General features: G+C 42.7%; 1 protein-coding gene across 1 annotated transcript in view; it reads right to left on the minus strand.

Moving 5' to 3' along the window:
* ATOX1 (antioxidant 1 copper chaperone) overlaps positions 1 to 21,814 on the minus strand; it is a 34,893-nt gene extending 13,079 nt beyond the window's left edge. The window contains exons 1-2 of the mRNA XM_077137457.1: positions 21,649 to 21,814; positions 13,992 to 14,067 (exon numbers count right to left, since the gene is read on the minus strand). Coding sequence (XP_076993572.1) covers positions 13,992 to 14,067; positions 21,649 to 21,654 — 82 coding nt within the window. The 5' untranslated portion in view covers positions 21,655 to 21,814. The remainder of the gene's footprint in view (positions 1 to 13,991; positions 14,068 to 21,648) is intronic.
* Positions 21,815 to 22,437: the final 623 nt, after the last annotated feature.

A 22,437-nucleotide genomic window follows, 5' to 3' on the forward strand; every position in this document is an offset into this window, starting at 1 on the left:
TAATGTGTTGTTGGATACGATTTGCTAGAATTTTATTGAGGATTTTTGCATCTATATTCATTAGAGAGATTGGTCTGTAGTTTTCTTTTTTTGTAATATCTTTGCCTGGTTTTGGTATGAGGGTGATGTTGGCTTCATAGAATGAATTAGGTAGTTTTCCCTCCACTTTGATTATGTTGAAGAGTTTGAGGAGAGTAGGTACTAATTCTTTCTGGAATGTTTGATAGAATTCACATGTGAAGCCGTCTGGTCCTGGACTTTTCTTTTTAGGGAGCTTTTGAATAACTAATTCAATCTCTTTACTTGTGATTGGTTTGTTGAGGTCGTCTATTTCTTCTTGAGTCAAAGTTGGTTGTTCATGTCTTTCCAGGAACCTGTCCATTTCACCTAAATTGTTGTATTTATTAGCGTAAAGTTGTTCATAGTATCCTGTTATTACCTCCTTTATTTCTGTGAGGTCAGTAGTTATGTCTCCTCTTCCATTTCTAATCTTATTTATTTGCATCCTCTCTCTTCTTCTTTTTGTCAATCTTGCTAAGGGCCCATCAATCTTGTTGATTTTCTCATAGAACCAACTTCTGGTCTTATTGATTTTCTCTATTGTTTTCATGTTTTCAATTTCATTTATTTCTGCTCTAATCTTTGTTATTTCTTTCCTTTTGCTTGCTTTGGGATTAGTTTGCTGTTCTTTCTCCAGTTCTTCCAAGTGGACAGTTAATTCCTGCATTTTTGCCTTTTCTTCTTTTCTGATAAAGGCATTAATTCCTGCATTTTTGCCTTTTCTTCTTTTCTGATAAAGGCATTTAGGGCAATAAATTCCCCTCTTAGCACTGCCTTTGCTGCGTCCCATAAGTTTTGATATGTTGTGTCTTCATTTTCATTTGCCTCTAGGTATTTACTAATTTCTCTTGCAATTTCTTCTTTGACCCACTTGTTGTTTAAGAGTGTGTTGTTGAGCCTCCATGTATTTATGAATTTTCTGGCACTCCGCCTATTATTGATTTCCAACATCATTCCTTTATGATCCGAGAAAGTGTTGTGTATGATTTCAATCTTTTTAAATTTGTTAAGACTTGCTTTGTGACCCAGCATATGGTCTATCTTTGAGAATGATCCATGAGCACTTGAAAAAAAGGTGTATCCTGCTGTTGTGGGATGTAATGTCTTATAAATGTCTGTTAAGTCAAGCTCATTTATAGTAATATTCAGGTTCTCTATTTCTTTATTGATCCTCTGTCTAGATGTTCTGTCCATTGATGAGAGTGGTGAATTGAAGTCTCCAACTATTATGGTATATGTGTTTATTTCCCTTTTCAGTGTTTGCAGTGTATTCCTCACGTATTTTGGGGCATTCTGGTTTGGTGGGTAAATATTTATGATTGTTATGTCTTCTTGCTTAATTGTTCCTTTTAATAGTATATAGTGTCCTTCTTTGTCTCTTTTAACTGCTTTACATTTGAAGTCTAATTTGTTGGATATTAGTATAGCCACTCCTGCTCTTTTCTGGTTGTTATTTGCATGAAATATCTTTTCCCAACCTTTCACTTTCAACCTATATTTATCTTTGGGTCTAAGATGTTTTTCCTGTAGACAGCATATAGAAGGATCCTGTTTTTTAATCCATTCTGCCAGTCTATGTCTTTTGATTGGGGAATTCAGTCCATTAACATTTAGAGTTATTACTGTTTGGATAATATTTTCCTCTACCATTTTGCCTTTTGTATTATATATATCATATCTGACTTTCCTTCTTTCTACACTTTTCTCCATGCCTCTCTCTTCTGTCTTTTTGTATCTGACTCTAGTGCTTCCTTTAGTATTTCTTGCAGAGCTAGTCTCTTGGTCACAAATTCTCTTAGTGACTTTTTGTCTGAGAATGTTTTAATTTCTCCCTCATTTTTGAAGGACAATTTTGCTGGATATAGGAGTCTTGGCTGGCAGTTTTTCTCTTTTAGTAACTTAAGTATATCATCCCACTGTCTTCTAGCTTCCATGGTTTCTGCTGAGAAATCTACACATAGTCTTATTGTGTTTCCCTTGTATGTGACAGATTGTTTTTCTCTTGCTGCTTTCAAGATCCTCTCTTTCTCTTTGACCTCTGACATTCTAACTAGTAAGTGTTTTGGGGAACGCCTATTTGTGTCTAATCTCTTTGGGGTGCGCTGCACTTCTTGGATCTGTAATTTTAGGTCTTTCATAAGAGTTGGGAAATTTTCAGTGATAATTTCTTCCATTAGTTTTTCTCCTCCTTTTCCCTTCTCTTCTCCTTCTGGGACACCCACTACACGTATATTTGTACGGTTCACATTGTCCTTGAGTTCCCTGATACCTTGTTCAAATTTTTCCATTCTTTTCCGGATAGTTTCTGTTTCTTTTTCGAATTCAGATGTTTCATCCTCCAAATCACTAATTCTATCTTCTGTCTCTTTAAATCTATCATTGTAGGTATCCATTGTTTTTTCCATCTTTTCTACTTTATCTTTCACTTCCATAAGTTCTGTGATTTGTTTTTTCAGTTTTTCTATTTCTTCTTTATGTTCAGCCCATGTCTTCTTCATGTCCTCCCTCAATTTATCGATTTCGTTTTTGAAGAGGTTTTCCATTTCTGTTCGTATATTCAGCATTAGTTGTTTCAGCTCCTGTATCTCATTTGAACTATTGGTTTCTTCGTTTGACTGGGCCATATGTTCAATTTTCTGAGCGTGATTCGTTATCTTCTGCTGGCGTCTGGGCATTTAGTCAGATTTCCCTGGGTGTTTGACCCCACAGGTTGAAAGATTTTTCTGTGCAATCTCTGGGTTCTGTTTTTCTTATCCTGCCCAGTAGGTGGTGCTCGTGGCACACGTTTGTCTACGGGTTCCACCAGTGAAAGTTGCTGTGGGTCCTTTAACTCTGGAAAATTCTCGCCGTAGGGGAGGTTCGGCAGCTGAAGCGTCTTGGAAGAATGCCAGCCGGCCCGGGGTTCCGAATGCGGGGAGGGTCGCCGGCCGCCGCAGCACGGGAGAGCGTCCGGCCGAATTAGCTAGTCGGCCCGGGGCGCCAAGCGTGGCGGGAGGGCGCCAGCTGTTGCAGCCCGGGAGAGTGCACTGTTCCCAGTCGGACGGGGGAGTCACGTGTTTGGAAGGGATCCCCCGGTCACTGTTCTCCGCAGTCTGGGGATTTCCGACCCAACTATCTCAGTTGGTCCGGGGGGCCTCGCGTGGTGGGGGCACCAGCCGCCGCGGCCTAAGGGGACCGCCTGTCCAATTCTACCAGCTGGCCTGGGAAGGTGGAAGGGAGGGACTCCGGTCGCTTGCCGTCCCACCCAGGAAAGCCCGTGCCCCTTGGTGATCTCACCGGAGCTGGTTCTCCCAGATAGTCAGCTGTTCCAGGATGGGGTACGCCGTCCCTTTGATCTCTTTCGTGGCTCCGGGAGCTGCTCTGTATTATCTCCACTCCCCCAGTAGCTGTTCTGGAGGAGGAAAGGTGAGGGCGGCAAGGCTGTCGAGGCTGGTAGCGGAGGAGCCAGTGAAGGCGGGGGAAGAGGGCACCGTGGTGATTGGAGAGCCGCCGGAGCAGGAGGGGAAAGAGTGGGGAGAAGGAGGGCGGGCGGGTCGGCTCTCTCTGTTTCTTTATTGATCCTCTGTCTAGATGTTCTGTCCATTGATGAGAGTGGTGAATTGAAGTCTCCAACTATTATGGTAGATGTGTCTATTTCCCTTTTCAGTGTTTGCAGTGTATTCCTCATGTATTTTGGGGCATTTTGATTCGGTGCATAAAATTTATGATTATTATGTCTTCTTGTTTAATTGTTCCTTTTATTAGTAGATAGTATCCTTCTTTGTCTCTTTTAACTGTTTTACATTTGAAGTCTAATTTGTTGGATATTAGTATAGCTACTCCTGCTCTTTTCTGGTTGTTATTTGCATGAAATATCTTTTCCCAACCTTTCACTTTCAGCCCATTTTATCTTTGGGTCTAAGATGTGTTTCCTGTAGACAGCATATAGAAGGATCCTGTTTTTGAATCCATTCTGCCAGTCTATGTCTTTTGATTGGGAAATTCAGTCCATTAACATTTACTGTTATTACTGTTTGTGTAATACTTTGTTGTACCATTTTGCCTTTTGTATGATATATATCATATCTGATTTTCCTTCTTTCTACACTCTTCTCCATACCTCTCTCTCCTGTCTTTTCGTATCTGACTCTAGTGCTCCCTTTAGTATTTCTTGCAGAGCTGGTCTCTTGGTCACAAATTCTCTCAGTGACTTTTTGTCTATAAATGTTTTAATTTCTCCTTCATTTTTGAAGGACAATTTTGCTGGATATAGGAGTCTTGGTTGGCAGTTTTTCTCTTTTAGTAATTTAAATATATCATCCCACTGTCTTCTAGCTTCCATGGTTTCTGCTGAGAAATCTACACATAGTCTTATTGGGTTTCCCTTGTATGTGATGGATTGTTTTTCTCTTGCTGCTTTCAAGATCCTCTCTTTCTCTTTGACCTCTGACATTCTAACTAGTAAGTGTCTTGGAGAACGCCTATTTGGGTCTAATCTCTTTGGGGTGCGCTGCACTTCTTGGATCTGTAATTTTAGGTCTTTCATAAGAGTTGGGAAAATTTCAGTGAAAACTTCTTCCATTAGTTTTTCTCCTCCTTTTCCCTTCTCTTCTCCTTCTGGGACACCCACAACACGTATATTTGTGCGGTTCATATTGTCCTTGAGTTCCCTGATACCCTGTTCAAATTTTTCCATTCTTTTCCCGATAGTTTCTGTTTCTTTTTGGATTTCAGATGTTCCATCCTCCAGTTCACTAATTCTATCCTCTGTCTCTTTAAATCTACCATTGTAGGTTTCCATTGTTTTTTTCATCTCTTCTACTGTGTTTTTCAATCCCATAAGTTCTGTGATTTGTTTTTTCAGACTTTCCATTTCTTCTTTTTGTTGATCCCATGTCTTCTTCATGTCCTCCCTCAATTTATCGATTTGGTTTTTGAAGAGGTTTTCCATTTCTGTTCGTATATGCAGAATTAGTTGTTCAGCTCCTGTATCTCATTTGAGCTACTGGTTTGTTCCTTTGACTGGGCCATATCTTCAATTTTCCTGGTGTGACTTGTTATTTTTTGCTGGCATCTGGGCATTTAATCAGATTTCCCTGAGTGTGGGACCCAGCAGGTTGAAAGACTTTCCTGTGAAGTCTCTGGGCTCTGTTTTTCTTATCCTGCCCAGTACGTGGTGCTTGTCTGTCTGCGGGTCCCATCAGCAAAAGATGTTGTGGCTCCTTTAACTTTGGAAGACTCTCGCTGCTGGGTGTGTGGTAGAGACAGAGGAAAGGTTGCAGGTTGGTTTTAATGGCTTCAAATTGTGAAGTCCTGGGATCTGAATTCCTTGAAAGAGGGAGTCCACCTGAGTTGTGTTTCACCCCTCCCGCGGGGAAGGTTCAGGTGGTAGAGAGCCCTAGAAGCAGCCTGTTTCTGCGTTTGGGGCAGTTGTAACCTATGTTATCCCAGCGCTGAGCCCAGAGGCAATGAAGCCTCCGTAGAAACAGCCGCAGAAGGCTCTGTTTCGCCCCCTTTCCTCTTTTTCAGTTAGCCCAATTGGCGACTTCCGCCTTCATCAGTTTCGCCTGAGCTGAGGGCCTATTTTTAGTAGTCAGAAGTTGTTCCTTAATGCCACTATTGGTGTTAGGTTGGGCTCAGTCTCTACTACTATTGGAGACTCTTTCCTTTCCCTCCGGGAAGTCGCCTGTCGGGGAGGGTCGTCAGCCACCGCAGCTTGGGGAACCGCTGTTCCGAGGCTACCAGCTGGCCCGGGAAGCCGCGTGTGTGGAAGGGGCTCTGGTCGCCGCGGCTTGGGGAACCCGATCCAAAGCTCCCAGCCGGCCCGGGAAGGAGGGAGGGAGGGGCTCCGGCCGCTAGCCACCTCAGCCCGGGGAAGCGCGTGCCTCTCGGGGACCTCACCGCAGCGGAGTCTTTTAGCCGGTCCAGCCGTTTCGGAATGGGGTACGCTGTGTGTCTGGTTTCTGTCGTGGCTCCGGGAGCTGTTCTGTATTGTTTCTAGTTCTTTAGTAGTTGTTCTGGAGGAGGAACTAAGACCTGCGCGCCTTACTAAGCCGCCATCTTCTCTGCAAGTCTCACTGGGCTTCTTTGACTTGTATATTTATGTCCTTCATAAGGGTTGGGAAGTTTTCCTCCATTATATCCTCAACTACTCTTCCTAGCCCTTACTCCTCTGTTCTCTTTCTGGGACACTAATGATCTTATATTTGTGCACTTTGTTTTGTCTATCATTTCTCTGAGATCCAATTTAAATTTTTTCATCTTTTTTGTCATTTGCTGTTTTGAGTCTTCAAAGTCAGTTATCCTGTCCTCTATATCACTTATTCTTTCTTCTGTCTCTTCAAATCTGATGTTGTGTGCCTCTGGTATGTTTTTTATTTGGTCAACAGAGTCTTTAATATCTATGATAACTGTTATTTTCTATTTATTCTTTCAAATTCCTCTTTATGTTCTTCTACTATCTTCTTGATCTCTTTTATGTTATTTCCAATCCACTTATTTTATTAAGTAGAGTTGTATGAACATCTTTGATTAGTTATTCCAATGTCTGTGTCTCCTCTGGTGTTTTAATTTGGTCATTAGGCAGTGCTATAACTGTCTGCACTGTGATATGCTTAGTCATCTTCTGCTGTCTCTGTGGCATGTAAATATCTTGATTGATTGACTTTGGGAGTTGATTTCTTTCAGTAGTCTAAGGCCTTGTGTTTGCAGGATGGTTGTACAGCAGGGAGCAGGGTATGGGGTGGGGCACTCAATGCAGTGATTTATAGATGCAGGTCAGGGATGTTACACTGATGCTTGTGAACATGGACACCCAGTGCCTAGGGAGGATATAGCTGTGTCGGTGCACCAGTCTGTGGGGTGTAACCCTGGTGTGCACTGGTCTAAGGCACAGGGACCTTTGTGCACATGTGTAGAACTCTGCCTTCATGGACTGGGGACAGATGTCACCTGGCCGTGTAGGTCAGCACTTTCTCAAAGCTGGGAAATGTGGCTGAGGGCTGTGTACAAGCATGGTTCTGGAACTGCTGTAAACTGAGGTTCCCAGAGCTGAATGACATAATTGGGGGCCTGTGCACACGCCTGGGTCTAGGAGTGCTGTAAACTAATGCACAGAGCTGCAGGGGCGGGGGGGAGGGGTGAGGTGGTGTGACAGTATGGGCAGGGGGCGGGGGTAGCCTGGGTGTGGGGGTTAGTGTCTGCAGCCTTTATGCACTGGTTACAGCCTGCAGGGAACAGGGAAGGGGAGGTAGTGCTCAGGAGGGGTGCAGGAGAGGTGGGTTGGGCTGCACTTGGATTGGGGGTGTGGGGCAGGTACGTGCACTGGGGGTTGGTGGGGTAGGAGTGCCTGGAGCGTGGGGAATGGGAGCAGGTGACGGGGTTCAGGAGTGTGGGGTGAATTGCCAGTCACGGGGCTGCACTGGTGAGGCTAGCCCACCCAAGGAACACAGCCTGGCTTACTTCCTAATCCCCAGCTCTGGTCCATGCACTCCCGTGGACTCTGTGCCTCCATGCCAGGTGCCCGCTTTCTGCCTCTCAGTTTCTCAGCCTCTGCATCTAGGACTGCCCTATGCGGTGCAGAAGGCTCTCCCAGGTCAGCCACACTCCCAAATTGCCACCTCAGTTGCCTTCCTGTCCCTTCTCTAATTTTTCCGTGAAGCAGGGCTAATCTATTTGGCCATCTTCCCAGAAGTCTTTCCTGGCCAGTTGATTTTTGACAAGAGTGCCACATCTACTCAATGGGGAAAGAACAGTCTCTTCAACAAATGGTGCTGGAAACACTGGATATACATGTGCAAAAAAATGAAAGTGGACCCTTACCTCACATCACATATATAAATTAATTCAAAATGAATCAAAGACCTAAATATAGGAATTAAAACTATAAAATGCCTAGAAGAAAACTTAAGGGAATATCTTCCAGATCCGGTATTAAGCAATAGATTCATAGACTTTACATCAAAAGCATGAGTAACATCTTTTATCCAGGGTATGGACAGATGAGTAAAAAAATATGGTTATAGAATAAATAAATAATAGAAGACAAAGGATAAAATAAATTGGGCAGATGGAAATACTAGTGGTCAATGAGAGGGAAGTGTAAGGGGTATGGTATGTATGAGTTTTTTCTTTCTTCTTTTTTTTTCTTTTTTTACAATGATGCAAATGTTCTAAAAAATGATCATGGTGATGAATATACAACTATGTGATGATATGGTTAGCCAATGATTATACATCATACATGGAATGTACGTGTTTGAAGATTTATCAATAAAAATGTACATATATTAAAAAATAATAACCCTGCCCCCCCAAAATCATGAGCAAGAAAAGAAAAAGATGAATTAGACTTTATCAAATTAAAAACATTTGTGCAAAGGACTTTATCAAGAAAGTAAAAAGATAACGTACAGAACAGGAGAAAATATTCAGAAACCATGTATCTGATAAGGGTTTAATATCCAGAATACAACAAAGAGAAACAACCCAATTTAAAAAATGGGCCAAGGACTAGAACAGTCATTTCTCCAAAGAGGTTATATAAATGACTAAAAGGCACATGAGAGGATGCTCAATATCATTAGCTATTAGAGAAATGCAAATCCAAAAGCACAATGAGATACCACTTCAACCCCACTAGGATAGCTATTACTTAAAATAAACAGAAAACAGGACGGTGCAACAGTTGCTCAGTGGCAGAATTCTCGCATGCTATGCCAGAGACCTGGGTTCGATTCCTGGAGCCTGCCCATTCCCAAAACAAACAAACAAACAAGCAACAACAAAAAAACAGAAAACAAATGTTGGTGAGGATGTAGAAAAATAGGAATCCTCATGGATTCCTGCCAGGAATGTAAAATGCAGGAATGTAAAAGCTTGGTAGGAATGTAAAATGGTGCAACAATTGTGGAAAACAATCTGGTAGTCCCTGAGAAATGGCACTCATTCTAGAGTATAGAATTATCATATGATCCAGGAATCCCACTTCTCGGTATACACCCAAAAGAACTGAAAGTAGCACCTTGAACAGGTATATGCTCAACGATGTTCATAGTAGCATTATTCACAATAGCCTAAAGGAGGAAGCAATCCAAATGGATGAATGGATAAACAAAATGTGGCACATACATACAATGGAATATCATTCAGCTGTAATAAAGAAATGAAATTCTAATACACATCACAACAATGGCTGAACCTTGAAGGTATCACGTTGCTTGAAACAAGTAAGATACAAAAGGACAGATTTTGTATGATCTCACTTACATGAAATACATGAAATAGCCAGAACATGCAAATTCATAGAGACAGCAAGTAGATTATAGGGTATCAGGGTGGGGAATAGGTAGTTAATGCTTAATGGATACAGAGCTTCTGTTTGGGGTGATGGAAAACTTTTGGAAATAGATCTTGGTGATAGTAGCACAACATTGTGAATACAATTCCATTGAACTGTATACCTGAAAGTAGTTAAAAAGGAAACTATTACATTGTATATATGAAACAATATAAATTAAAAGGAAAAAAGTTACACACTGGAGACCATTAACATATTAACTAGAACTGGCAGGAGCCTGGATTTCAATTGCCTGATTCCAGCCAAGTTAAAACTTCTCTGAACTTCAATTACCTCCTGTTTAAAATGGAAATAGTCCAATTGTAACAAAAGTAACACACTAATGAAAAATGTTAGTAATAGGAGGCATATATGGGAACTCTGTATTTTCTGCATGATTCTTCTGTAACCCTACAATTTCTTTCATTAATACACATATTCATATATATACATATGGTATTTAGAGATAAGAACAAAGTTAATCAGGTCAAGATTAAGGTAATTTGGAATACAGGGGTAAGGAAGATATTGTCTGTGTTTTAGAACTTCATCTACTCTTTGAGACCAAAGGAAGAAAAGTTTATTTTGTCCAGAACCTAAATTTTCTGTAGCACATAATCTAACTCAACCTGTCTGATTAGATCACTTAAACTATCCAAACACAGGGAGCCCAGAACAAGAATGAGGGCCTTTAATCCTGTATAGCTTAATGTAATGCCTGGATACATCCCAGAGTTTATTAAGCAGATAATCAAAAAGTATTGGCAAAATCCCTTGAGAGGTGGGAAAAAATTATGGAACTATTAAACTTTACCACCAGGGAAACCCCAGGTAATGTGTCAAACATTAGGGACACCCAAATCAATAGGCCAAGCCGTTGATCTTAAGGCTTGCTCTTGTGAAGCTTTTATATGTAGCAGAGAAGCTTAGCCTACCTATAGGTATACCTAAGAGTTACTTCTGGAGGACCTCTTTTGTTGCTCAGATGTGGCCTCTCTCTCTCTAAGCCCAACTCTGCAAGTGAAATCATTGCCCTCCCAGTTAAGTGGGACATGACATCAGGGGTGAAAGTCTCACTGGTGGCATGGGAGATGACTCCCAGGGATGAGACTGGCCATGGCACAGTGGGATCAACAATGCCATCCTGACCAAAAGGAGGAAAAGAAGTCTAACAAATAAGGTATCAGTGGCTGAGAGACTTCAAATAGAGTTGAGAGGCTACTCTGGTGGTCACTCTTATACAAGCTTCATTTAGATATTGCTACCTATCATAGTTTGCCAAACCCCAAATAAAACAATTACTGCCAATCCTAAAGAACACCTAGGGACTTCCGGAGAAGATGGCGGCTTAGTAAGATGCGCGGGTCTTAGTTCCTCCTCCAGAAAAGCAACTAAAGAAACAGAAACAATACGAAACAGCTCCCAGAGTCACGACAGAGACCAAAAAGACAGCGTACCCCATTCTGGAACGGCTGACGGGCAGGGAGAATCCGCTGCGGTGAGATACCCGAGGGGCGTGCGTTTTCCCAGCCGGGGCGGCTGGCGACTGGGGTCCCCTCCACGCACGTGGCTCCCCGGTCTGACTGGGAACGTTGGATAGCAGGGCCCTCCCGTCACGCTTGGCGTCTCAGGCCAGCTGGGCAATTTGGACCGGCACTCCCCCAAGCCGCGGTGGCCGGCGACCCCCCCACTCCATGCGCAGTTTCCGGGGCCGACTGCGAGATTCGGATTGGCAAGTTAAAGGAGCCACAGCATCTTTTACTGGTGGGCCCCACAGACAGACGAGCGCCACGAGCGCCACCTACTGGGCAGGAAAAGAAAAACAGAGCCCAGAGATTTCACAGAAAAACCTTTCAACCAGCCGGGTCCCACACCCAGGGAAATCTGATTAAATGCCCAGACACGAGCAGAAAATAATGGATGACGCTCGGAAAATTGAAGATATGGCCCAGTCAAAGGAACAAACCAATAGTTCAAATGAGATACAGGAGCTGAGACAACTAATGCTGAATATACGAACAGAAATGGAAAAACTCTTCAAAAACCACATCAATAAATTGAGGGAGGACATGAAGAAGACATGGGCTGAACAAAAAGAAGAAATAGAAAATCTGAAAAAACAAATCACAGAACTTATGGGAGTGAAGGACAAAGAAGAAAAAATGGAAAAAACAATGGATACCTACAATGGTAGATCTAAAGAGACAGAAGCTACAATTAGTGAACCGGAGGATGGAACATCTGAATTCCAAAAAGAAAGAGAAACTATAGGGAAAAGAATGGAAAAACTTGAGCAGGGGATCAGGGAACTGAATGACAATATGAAGCGCACAAATATACGTGTTGTGGGTGTCCCAGAAGGAGAAGAGAAGGGAAAAGGAGGAGAAAAACTAATGGAAGAAATTATCACTGAAAATTTCCCAACTCTTATGAAAGACCTAAATTTACAGATCCAAGAAGTGCAGCGCACCCCAAAGAGAATAGACCCAAATAGGCGTTCTCCAAGACATTTACTAGTTAGAATGTCAGAGGTCAAAGAGAAAGAGAGGATCTTGAAAGCAGCAAGAGAAAAACAATCTGTCACATACAAGGGAAACCCAATAAGACTATGTGTAGATTTCTCAGCAGAAACCATGGAAGCTAGAAGACAGTGGGATGATATACTTAAGTTACTAAAAGAGAAAAACTGCCAGCCAAGACTCCTATATCCAGCAAAATTGTCCTTCAAAAATGAAGGAGAAATTAAAACATTTATAGACAAAAAGTCACTGAGAGAATTTGTGACCAAGAGACCAGCTCTGCAAGAAATACTAAAGGGAGCACTAGAGTCAGATACGAAAAGACAGAAGAGAGAGGTATGGAGTAAAGTGTAGAAAGAAGGAAAATCAGATAGGATATATATAATACAAAAGCCAAAATGGTAGAGGAAAATATTATCCAAACAGTAATAACACTAAAAGTTAATGGACTGAATTTCCCAATCAAAAGACATAGAATGGCAGAATGGATTACGACCCAGCAATACCACTGCTAGGTATCTACTCAAAGGACTTAAGGGCAAAGACACAGACGGACATTTGCACACCAGTGTTTATAGCAGCATTATCTACAATTGCAAAGAGATGGAAACAGCCAAAATGTCCATCAACAGACGAGTGGCTAAACAAACTGTGGCGTATACCTACGATGGAATATTATGCAGCTTTAAGACAGACTAAACTTATGAAGCATGTAATAACATGGATGGACCTAGAGAACATTATGCTGAGTGAGTCTAGCCCAAAACTAAAGGACAAATACTGTAAGGTCCCACTGATGTGAACCGACATTCGAGAATCAGCTTGGAATATATCATTGGTAACAGAGACCAGCAGGAGTTAGAAACAGGGTAAGATAATGGGTAATTGGAGCTGAAGGGATACAGACTGTGCAACAGGACTAGATACAAAAACTCAAAAATGGACAGCACAATAATACCTAAGTGTAATGTAACTATGTTGGAACACTGAATGAAGCTGCACCTGAAATATGGTTTTTTGTTTGTTTGTATCTTTTGTTTTTGTTTTTTTTTCTTTTTATATATATATATATATTTTTATTAGTATTATTATTTTAATTCTCTTCTCTATATTAACATTCTATATCTTTTTCTGCTGTTTTGCTAGTTCTTTTCCTAAATCGATGCAAATGTACTAAGAAATGATGATCATACATCTAAGTGATGATACTAAGAATTACTGAGTGCATGTTTAGAATGGAATGATTTCTAAATGTTGTGTTAATTTCCTTTCTTTTTTTGATTAATAAAAAAAATTAAAAAAAAAAAAAAAAAGAACACCTAGGGCATTATACAAGATTCTACAAAGGCTCCATGCACTAGGGTAACTTTCTAGAAACGTACAGCCTCCAGATAGGTCTCTGGACTAGATAAGTCCTGAAATGCAGAGGGTTCAGCCTCTCCAGAACATTTCCCTATCCCATATGATCGATAGTTCCTTCCAATATGAAGAAGTCAGAATGAGCATAGCCCAAATACCCTTAAAGAGTGGAAGAAAGACCAGAGGTGGTGGCAGAGTTATACAGAAAAGGTATATAAGTATGAGTGCTGAATCATTATATTGATATTTCTCTTAGTCTCCAGTATCTCAGAGCAGCTAAAAGTAAAAACTCAAAAATTATGGAATTGTAACCCATACAAAACTCTGAAATCTGTTCTACAACTAATTGTTGCAATGTTTTGAAATTCATTGCTTTTTTGTATATATGTTATTTTTCACAAAAAAGAAAAAAAGTTGATTGTGATGTTAAATGCACAGCTATATGATGATATTGTGAACCACTGATTGTACACTTTGGATGATTATATGGTATGTGAATATATAATATATATCAATAAAAACACATGTATATATATTGAAAAAAATAGAGATAGTCAAAAGACCTACCTGAAAATGTGGAGTGCTTGGCACATGGTAAGTGCTCAGTATATTGTAGTTTCAAAAATTATAATCAGTTTAAACAAAAGCTTCTCCTACAGTATGTTGGCATGCCTTTGAACATGATATAACTGTATGTGCAGCCCCCACCCCACTCCAGGTAAGAGCCACTCACTCACCTCCCAGCTTGTTGAGAACCCGGGTGACTGCATTAGCACAGCCCTCACAGCTCATGTCCACGGAAAACTCGTGCTTCTGAAATCAGCAAAGGGAGACCATGGGTCAAGTCCTGCAGAGTGACCCCCAGATCCCACCAGCACAGGCACCCTCTCAGCAGCTAAGACAGAAGGCAGAGAGACTGGGTAGGATATGGGTAGCTTCAGACTTGCCAGTAGCCTGTTTTAGTCTCAGTCTCTTCAACTGTGAAATGGGAGTGACCAAGGTTTTCTATAGCTCACATTGTATTAATGAGATAATCCCTATAAATCCTTGAGAACAGAGCTGGCATACAATGAACAGAATCATCTGGGGAGTTTAAAATATTGCTTTTCCGGTTTCACCTTAAAATACCAATTCTTGAAAGGTGGTGTGTCTCAGGACCACCAATAACTCTGATGTGTGCGAGCCTCCACACTCTGAGCAACGCTGATCTGGTGGTCCCCTGTATGGATCAGAAAATCACTTTCTGCATCAGAACCACCTGAGAGTTTGCAACAATACAGACTGTGATCAGCTAGTCTGGGCTAGGGCATGTATTATTTCTAGTAAGCTTTCCAGGTGATTCTGGAATATGGAGATCAACGCTCTTGTCCAAGCACCTCATTCTCAGAGACAGCATCTGAGTTGAGGGAAGAGAAAAGATTTGCCTAGGCTCCCTACTGAGTCGCAGCCAGGCCAGAAAGGGAACCCAGGCCCCAGGACTCTTTGAAGGCTGCATCGTATAGTCTCCAGCTATCCAAACGGGGAGCTGAAGTTAAGCTCCCACAAAGACAGAAACTTTGTTCAGTTCACTGCTGCATCCCCAACAACTGGAACCATGCCTGGCAGAGTGGGTACTTAGTACATTTTGTTGAATGAACAGATGATTGGCATAGCTGGTAGAGGACCACTGGGCCCTTTCCCTTTGCTTTCAGACAAGGATTGCTTATACCAATATGGTATTTTAAAATCTCTGGATCTCTAGGTTCAAGCTTGTGGCCATGAGTAAATTATTTAACCTCTGTGTGCCTTAGTTTCCATAACTTCAAAATGGGGATAAAGAGTACTTCTCCAAGATGGTGAATGGGATATACGTAACACTTTGGTGTGCCAGCATTCAAGACGGTCCCCAGTGATCTCTGCCTCCTGTTATTTTAATACCTTTGAGTGGTTCTATCCTATTATGTATAAAGCTTGGTCTGTGTGACCAACAGAATAGGGCAAAGCAATGCTATGTGACTTCTTGGGCCAGATCATAAAAGACACTGAGGCTTCTACCTTGCTCCTTCTCTTGGATCACTCACTCTGGAGGAAGCGAGCTGGCATACTATAAGGACACTCATGCAACCCCATGGACAGGTTTACGTGGTGAGGAACCGAGGCCTCCTGCTAAAAGCCAGTGAGGAATCACATCCCCCAGCCAATAACTGTGTGGATGAGCCATGCTGGAAGCACAATCTTCAACCCCAGTCAAGCCTTCAGATGACTGCTTCCACAACTGACATCTTCAGGGCAAACTCATGAGAGACCCTAAGCCAGAACCAGCCAGCCAAGATGCTCCTACATTCAGGACTGGGTGAGATAACGAGTGCCTGCTGTTTAAACCCCTGAATTTGGGGTAATTTGTTACCCAGGAGCAACTAATACATTAGGTAAAGAGACTGGAGCCTAGTACTGGGTTCCATTGCATAAAAAATTACCCACTCGATTTTTATTGTAACTAAGTTGCTCCATTTCTTTCTTTCCTTCCCTTCAAAAAATAATAGTTATGCTTTCATAGCCCATTTCAAAAGATTTCAAATATCTTATCTCAACTGGAATTCTGGGTACAACAGTATATCTTGTTGGAAGACCTCAGGCCAAAATACTTGCCTCTCAAGGGCCCCAGTTCCCTTATCTATGCTAAAAGGGCCAAATTAAGTTTCTCAATTTCAATGTATGTAATAATTACCTGGGGAGCTTGTAGAAAGTGCAGCTCTCCATGCACCTGCCTCAACTGGCTCTGTGGGGCTGAGGTGGGCTGCAGGGCTCTCCATTTTCAATGCACTAGGGGGTGGGAGAGAGGTAGGGAGTGAAGAGGCTACTCCTGAGAAAATCTGGACTAAGTGGCTTCTCAAACTCTTTCCAAGTCCCAAACTACTTTTAGGTCTCAATTATCATCCTATTGTACAGGAGAAACTGAGGCTAAGGGTTAAGTAGCTTGGTTTTCCAATGTTGGATTGTTTCACCTTCTCTGACTAGGAGACCACTCCTTTTATCGAGGCCAAATCTGCAAAACATTCTTCTGGTGGTTTGGAACTATGTACTCCGGAAAAAACATGTTCTTAAACTTAATCCATTCTATGAATGTGAACCCTTGTAAACTGGACCTTTTGATGAGGTTTCTTCAGATAAGGGGTAGCTCTGAATGGGTTTTAATCCTATTACTGAAGGTCTTATAGGAAAGGTTACAGAGAGAGAGGACAAAGGCTCTAGTGGGAGTAGCCAGAAGCTAAAAGCTAAAAGAACCAGGAAGAGAAGGGAGAGGCCAGGGGAAGACACCAGGTGTCCTGCCATGTGACAGAGGAACCCAGGACCAAGGATTACCAGCAGCCAGCCACAGAATGACTATCTTTGGGAAGAAAGCATCTCCTTGATGGTGTCTTGATTTGGACTTCTCCAAGCCTCAAAACCATGAGCCAATAAATTCCCATTTTTCAAGGCAACCCATTGCATGTTATTTACTTTAGCAACAAGAAAATGAAAACGTTGCCTTAAAGAAAATGACTAATTTTCCCCAAGTTAAACACCTCCAGCTCCTTCAACTTGTTTCATGACTATTCCAAAACAACCACAACAAATCCTGAAAAAATGAATTTGTAGTGGATATTCCAAAATCTTGTCTTTAAAGTGTGGTCCTTGGACTAATAGTATCAGTATCATCAGGAGCGTATCAGAAATGCAGAATCTCAGGGCCCCTTTCAGACCTTCTGAATCAGAATCCTCATTTTAAAAGACACCCAGGTCATTGCAGATTGAAATGCTGCGAGAGAACAGGGATCAGCAAACTACAGTCTGCCTGTGACCTGGTTTTATAAACAAAGTTTTACAGGAACACAACCAAGCTCTTTTCTTTACCAGAACAGCAGAGTGAGTAGTTATAACAGAGACCACACACTGTTTGTGAAGCCTAAAATATTTACTATCTGACCCTTTCAGAAAAAGTTTGCTGACTCTTGCTCTAGAATAACTAACAATAAAGATTCATCAGTGGTCTGCAAGTGACCTGGCTTCCTATGCTTGCAGTAAAACTCTGGTGTCACTAATAAAATGCTGTTGTTTGCAAACTCAGTTCCGATTTGTCTTTCAAGAAGTTTGAAGATACAGAAGGTACCTTTTGGGACTATGGGCTCTGGCAACTGGCCAGGTGAGGCACACAACAGACCCTTTTGTGTCAGCTATCCAATCACCAAGACTCTAAAGCACCCAAATGTCAGCTTGAAGACACTTTCAAGATTATTTTGGGAACTTAAGTATGTAAGTGCTTGCAACTAGCTACAGGTCAGAGCTTCATTTTCAGCAAAAATAAAATTAAATAAAGGGACTTTAAATGAGAAGTAAGATCTAGGTTGCCTTTCCTGAGATTGTTTTATAGTGAACACTAAATAACTGTCAGCCAGAGAACTGATATTCTAGAAGAGACATCAACAAAAGACTGCTTTAGAACCTAGATTGAAAGCACCTTATCAAGTCTTACTGACCACAACTATGGCAGTTAAACTACAGAGAATTTACCCCAGGGTCCACAGGACTCAACTTAAACATGCATCATGCCCTTGAGAAGCCACTCCCATTTCAGATCTCAAGTTAAAACTAACATGAGGATTCCACAAGCAGATGGCATCTGATGTACAGAGCTTTGGCCCAAAAGGTCAGAACAAGGAGATGATACTCAATATCACAAATCAAGACATGCCTGAATTTCCTTATTTTATTCTGTCTCTTCCTTTTCACCATCTGTCTATACTGTCTCTTATTCATCCTATATGCCTTACAATGTCCAATCTCCATCCCCAATAATCCCCACCCTTCACCATGATTTTCTTTTATTTCCTCTTTCTCCTATTTCTGCCCTATGGACAATTTCTGTCCATCTGGTATACCACACAACAAATGGAAACAATCAGAGTCACTGTTGGGTCTGTGCCTATCCCCCTCAGCGTCCCAAGACAGGTAGTCCTCTAATAACATCCTCCTTACACTTGTACACCTGGCCATGACAGAAAACTTCAGATACCCAATCAGACAGATCTCCTTTTTGGAATGGCTCTGGGCTGTGCGTTGAGAGCCCCAGAGACTGGAATTACAATGTGACCTCTCTAACCCAAGGAATGTGGTGTTTTTGCTAGAAACCAGACAGATAAAACTGGCCACCCATAGGGTATAGTAGGTGTTCAATTTCTATTTAAAAAAACTTCATCTGTAGTTTGTACTTATATATCTTTCAAAGCTTTAAGTATTTGCAAGATCAAAATAAAATCTAAATTTATAGAATGCCTACTATATGCCAAATGCTCTTTATACAGTAACTAAGTTAGTCCTCACTCAGCTTGGAGTGGGAGCTATTTTACCTAGGAGGAAAATGAGGTTCCCAGAGGCTAACTAAGCTGCCCACAGTCATATGTTAAGTATTGAGGATGTGATGTGAATCTAGGCCTTCCTCGATTCAGGGAAATCTTGCTGACTTTGGATCAGTAAACTGCACCACCACCTGCTGCCCCCCACAACCCTGACTCTTAGCAGGAGCTGAGAGTGGGAATACTTTCTCCAGGATATAGAAAACACATTTTTTTTTTGCTGCCCAAGATCCTGAAGTTAATAGCTAACTGAAGCTTTCTGCTGTTGACTATAAGCAATGGGTGTCATTTCATCCTCCACAGCAGAGGTCAGAAGCCAGGAGGTGGCTGCTGGAAGCAAACATAGTTCAGTACCCTCCTCCCCCACCTCTGAGTTGCAAAAACAAATCTGGGGGTGGTGGAGGATCTGCTTAATGGACAAAGTGATAATCCATTCTTTACAGGAAATTCCTCAGACCTCCTCCATCATTGGATGCTTGATTTTGGTCAGTTCTGGCCCCTCTGGGTCTGAGCTTCTCACCTAAACAATGAGTTCTTAAAAGTAGAAATCTGATTGTAAATTTTGACATACAATCATAAAAGTAGAAATCTGAGATGATGGAATGGTAGCTCATGACAAACTATGGGATCTGTTCTATAACTACATGTTGAAGCGTGCTTGAAAATTATTGCTTTTTTCTTTGCTTTGTATATATATTATACAATGAAAAGAGTTAAAAAAAAAAAAAGTAGATGAAAAAGTCCAGTAAGCCGTACAATTCTTTTAACAGAATTTCAACACTGGAAGGGCAGGGATAGAGCAGGGTCACTTTGGCCAGCCTCCTTCTAGTGAAGGCATTCTTAAATATCTGGGATATTCAGTCCTTGATACCCACCCCGGTTACTGGGAGTTTATTAGTACTAATATATTTGAATTCTTGCTATGTGCCAGGCATTTCTAAGCACTTATAGGCATTATCTTATTTAATCTTCACAAAGGGCGATATTATTATCCCTTCTTTACAGATGGGGGAACTGAGCTTGAGGTGAGGTCACTCACTTGGGTCATATAGCTAGAGAGTGGCATGACATGGGACTGGATGCAGACACTCTCCAAAGCCTAATCCTGAACCACTGCAGTCCTTGTTAATATTGTGTTCAAATCTGCATGCCTATAGTTCCACCCCTCTCTTCTGCCCTAGGTCTACCCTAGAACTACCATTTCTTGGGACCGGCTATGTCAGTGGCTATGCTATACATTTGACTATTGTTCTTCCAGTTAATATTAACAATAGTCTCGTGAGGTCAGATTTTTTGGGGGGGGGGGCGGGGCATGGGCAAGCTCTGGGAATTGAACCTAGGTCTCTGCCACAGCAGGTGAGAATTCTGCCACTGAGCCACTGGTGCACCACCCAAGGTCAGACTTTTATCCCCATTTTACAGATGAGTAAACCAAGGCACAGAGAAGTAAAGCAACTTGCTGAGGTCACCCAGCTGGCAGGTGTGGGCACAAATGTTCACAGAAGTTTCTGGGATCCCACAGCCTGTGTAAGTGCTTGTCTGAGAAATCTGAGGTGAGATACTCTTCCCCTTCTGATTTTGAAGGCAGTCTCTGGACTACTATCCTTTCTCCTTCAGCCATTCATCTCAAGAATGCCTTCTTGAGATGTCTTCGGTGTTAATGCCTTCCCCATCCCCATTATCCTCTCCAGAGTCTCTGGTTTGTCAAAATCCCCAGAAATGGGCAAAGAGTATTGTGATCCTCAGGCTGGCCTTTCCCTCACTACCATTCTCCACAAAAACCCTAGTGGCCTCTACAATCTGGTCCCAGGGTGATTAATGCTGTTTTCTAACATTGCCACAGTGGATTTGCTAAGCTGGGAGGGCAGATTCTGTCAGGCTCTTTGTCTATAGCTTGTGATGTCTGAGGATTTGTCTCAAGGAACCTGGCAAGACCCAAGGGAACTGACAACTGAGATGTTTGTGGCTCTGCCCAGGGGGGCGGTGGCTCACCTGTCAGCTCCCCAATGACAGGCTGCTAAGACACAGGGTGTCTGGGAACACTTCTGGGCACTCACTTGGAGTAGAGCCAGGAACTAGACACCGTGGAGGGAAAATGCTAAACACCACCTGACCCCAACCAGGATCTCAGAGAGGCAACTGGAATTGGAGCTTTCTCCCAAGCAGGTGTGACTGCTTTTGCAGGTTGCTTCCCTGTGTGATTAGGCCAGGAAGGACTGGAAGCTGGAGGATAAGGGGCTTAATTTTGGTTCCACCCATCTCTCAACACAATTTTGAATAAATTACTGGGCTTTTAATTTTTTTTATCTGCAAAAGACTTTAATTTGTTATCTACAAAATGAGGCCATGACCAAAGATGTATGTGCAATAAGGCTGAGTGAGCTGCAAAGGCAGGCTAAGACCTGCTCATTCCTCCCCAAACTCTGTCACTGAGTAACTGATGACTTTGAGCAGGACTCTGAACCTCTCTGGAGCTCATGGATTCAGGTTCAGAAACTGACCAGTTGAAAAAGGTCAAAAGTACTGGCGCCATTCAAGTTCGTCCAACACCGACCTGAAAATCTGCCAGAGTGGGCAGGGAAGTGAAGAAAAATATGGATCTCTGAAAACCTGCCCAGTCAGGGTGGCAAGAGTCGGGCTCATAACTTGCTCATAACCACCCCACATTCTTCTTTAAGGTCAGCTCCCGGGAAAGGGGCATCCAGGAGGAAGGTGCAGAACTAAGGTTTCCCATTCCAGCTTGCCACCAATTCTCTGTGTAACCTCGGATGTCTGCCTCCTTTTTGGATCTTAGTTTCCCAGTACATGCAAGGAGGGTTTGGGCTCGTGATCGTTGGAGGCGTTGTAACTCCAGCATTCTGAAGCCTGGCTCCTTGAATCACTTCCTCTCGGTTCCGATTTTCTGGAGGGTCCTAGAAGCTGGGGGGGGGGGGGTAGCAACCCCTGGTCAAGCAGCAGTGCAGCCAAGGCGCGACCCAGGGGCCCCAGGTTTGGGCAGGGCCGGGACGACGCGGCCACTTACCGGCATAATGGATGGCGGGAGCAGGGGTGAAGGGGTTGGCGGTGCAGCCTCCCGGACGCTAGGCAAGTTCGCTGGGGCAGCGCTTCCGGGTGAGCGCGCCGGGAGGAGACGGGCCACTCGGCCAAGCCCCGCCCTCTCCGGGGTCGAACCGCCGCCAGGCCCCGCCCTTTCCGCCGCTGCGCTGGCACCTCCTAGTCGGTGGGCAGATACCGGACCACTACCGGTAGATTCCCGCCAAGTGAATCCCCATTGGCGCTTGGCCATTTTTAGAACGCCTGCTCCATGTCAGGCCTTGTAGTAGGGACTGGGAATACAAGGGCACCAATAGTCAACAGAACAGATTCCATCCCTCGTAAATACATGCACAATACACGGTCTCATTTTTTCGTGATACACAATCTCATTTACTCAGTCAATATTTATGGAGTACTAACCGTGGGCTAGCACTGTGTTAGGCATCCCAAGGTGCTGTAGTGGAAAACGACGTACCTTCGAAGGGAGCGAAAGAAGCAATGAATAATGCAGCCATAAAGGAGCTATGAAGGGTTGTCATGGGAGTTTAGACAAAAGGTTCCTAATTCAGACTGGAGTGCGGGAAGGGAGAGGCGGAGGCTTCTGGAGGATGTAATATCTGAGTTAAAGAGGAAGAATCAAATTCACCTGATGAGGAAGATGAGCTCATTAGGGGAAAGGGAGGTATGGGGAACAGTGTTTTGGGCCCAGGGAACAGCATGAATTAAAAACTGGAAGGCAAAAGTGAGCAGATTTGAGAGACAGAGATATTAAGCC

The sequence above is a fragment of the Tamandua tetradactyla genome, chromosome 20 (assembly GCF_023851605.1).
Source record: "Tamandua tetradactyla isolate mTamTet1 chromosome 20, mTamTet1.pri, whole genome shotgun sequence".
Taxonomy (NCBI): Eukaryota; Metazoa; Chordata; class Mammalia; order Pilosa; family Myrmecophagidae; genus Tamandua; species Tamandua tetradactyla.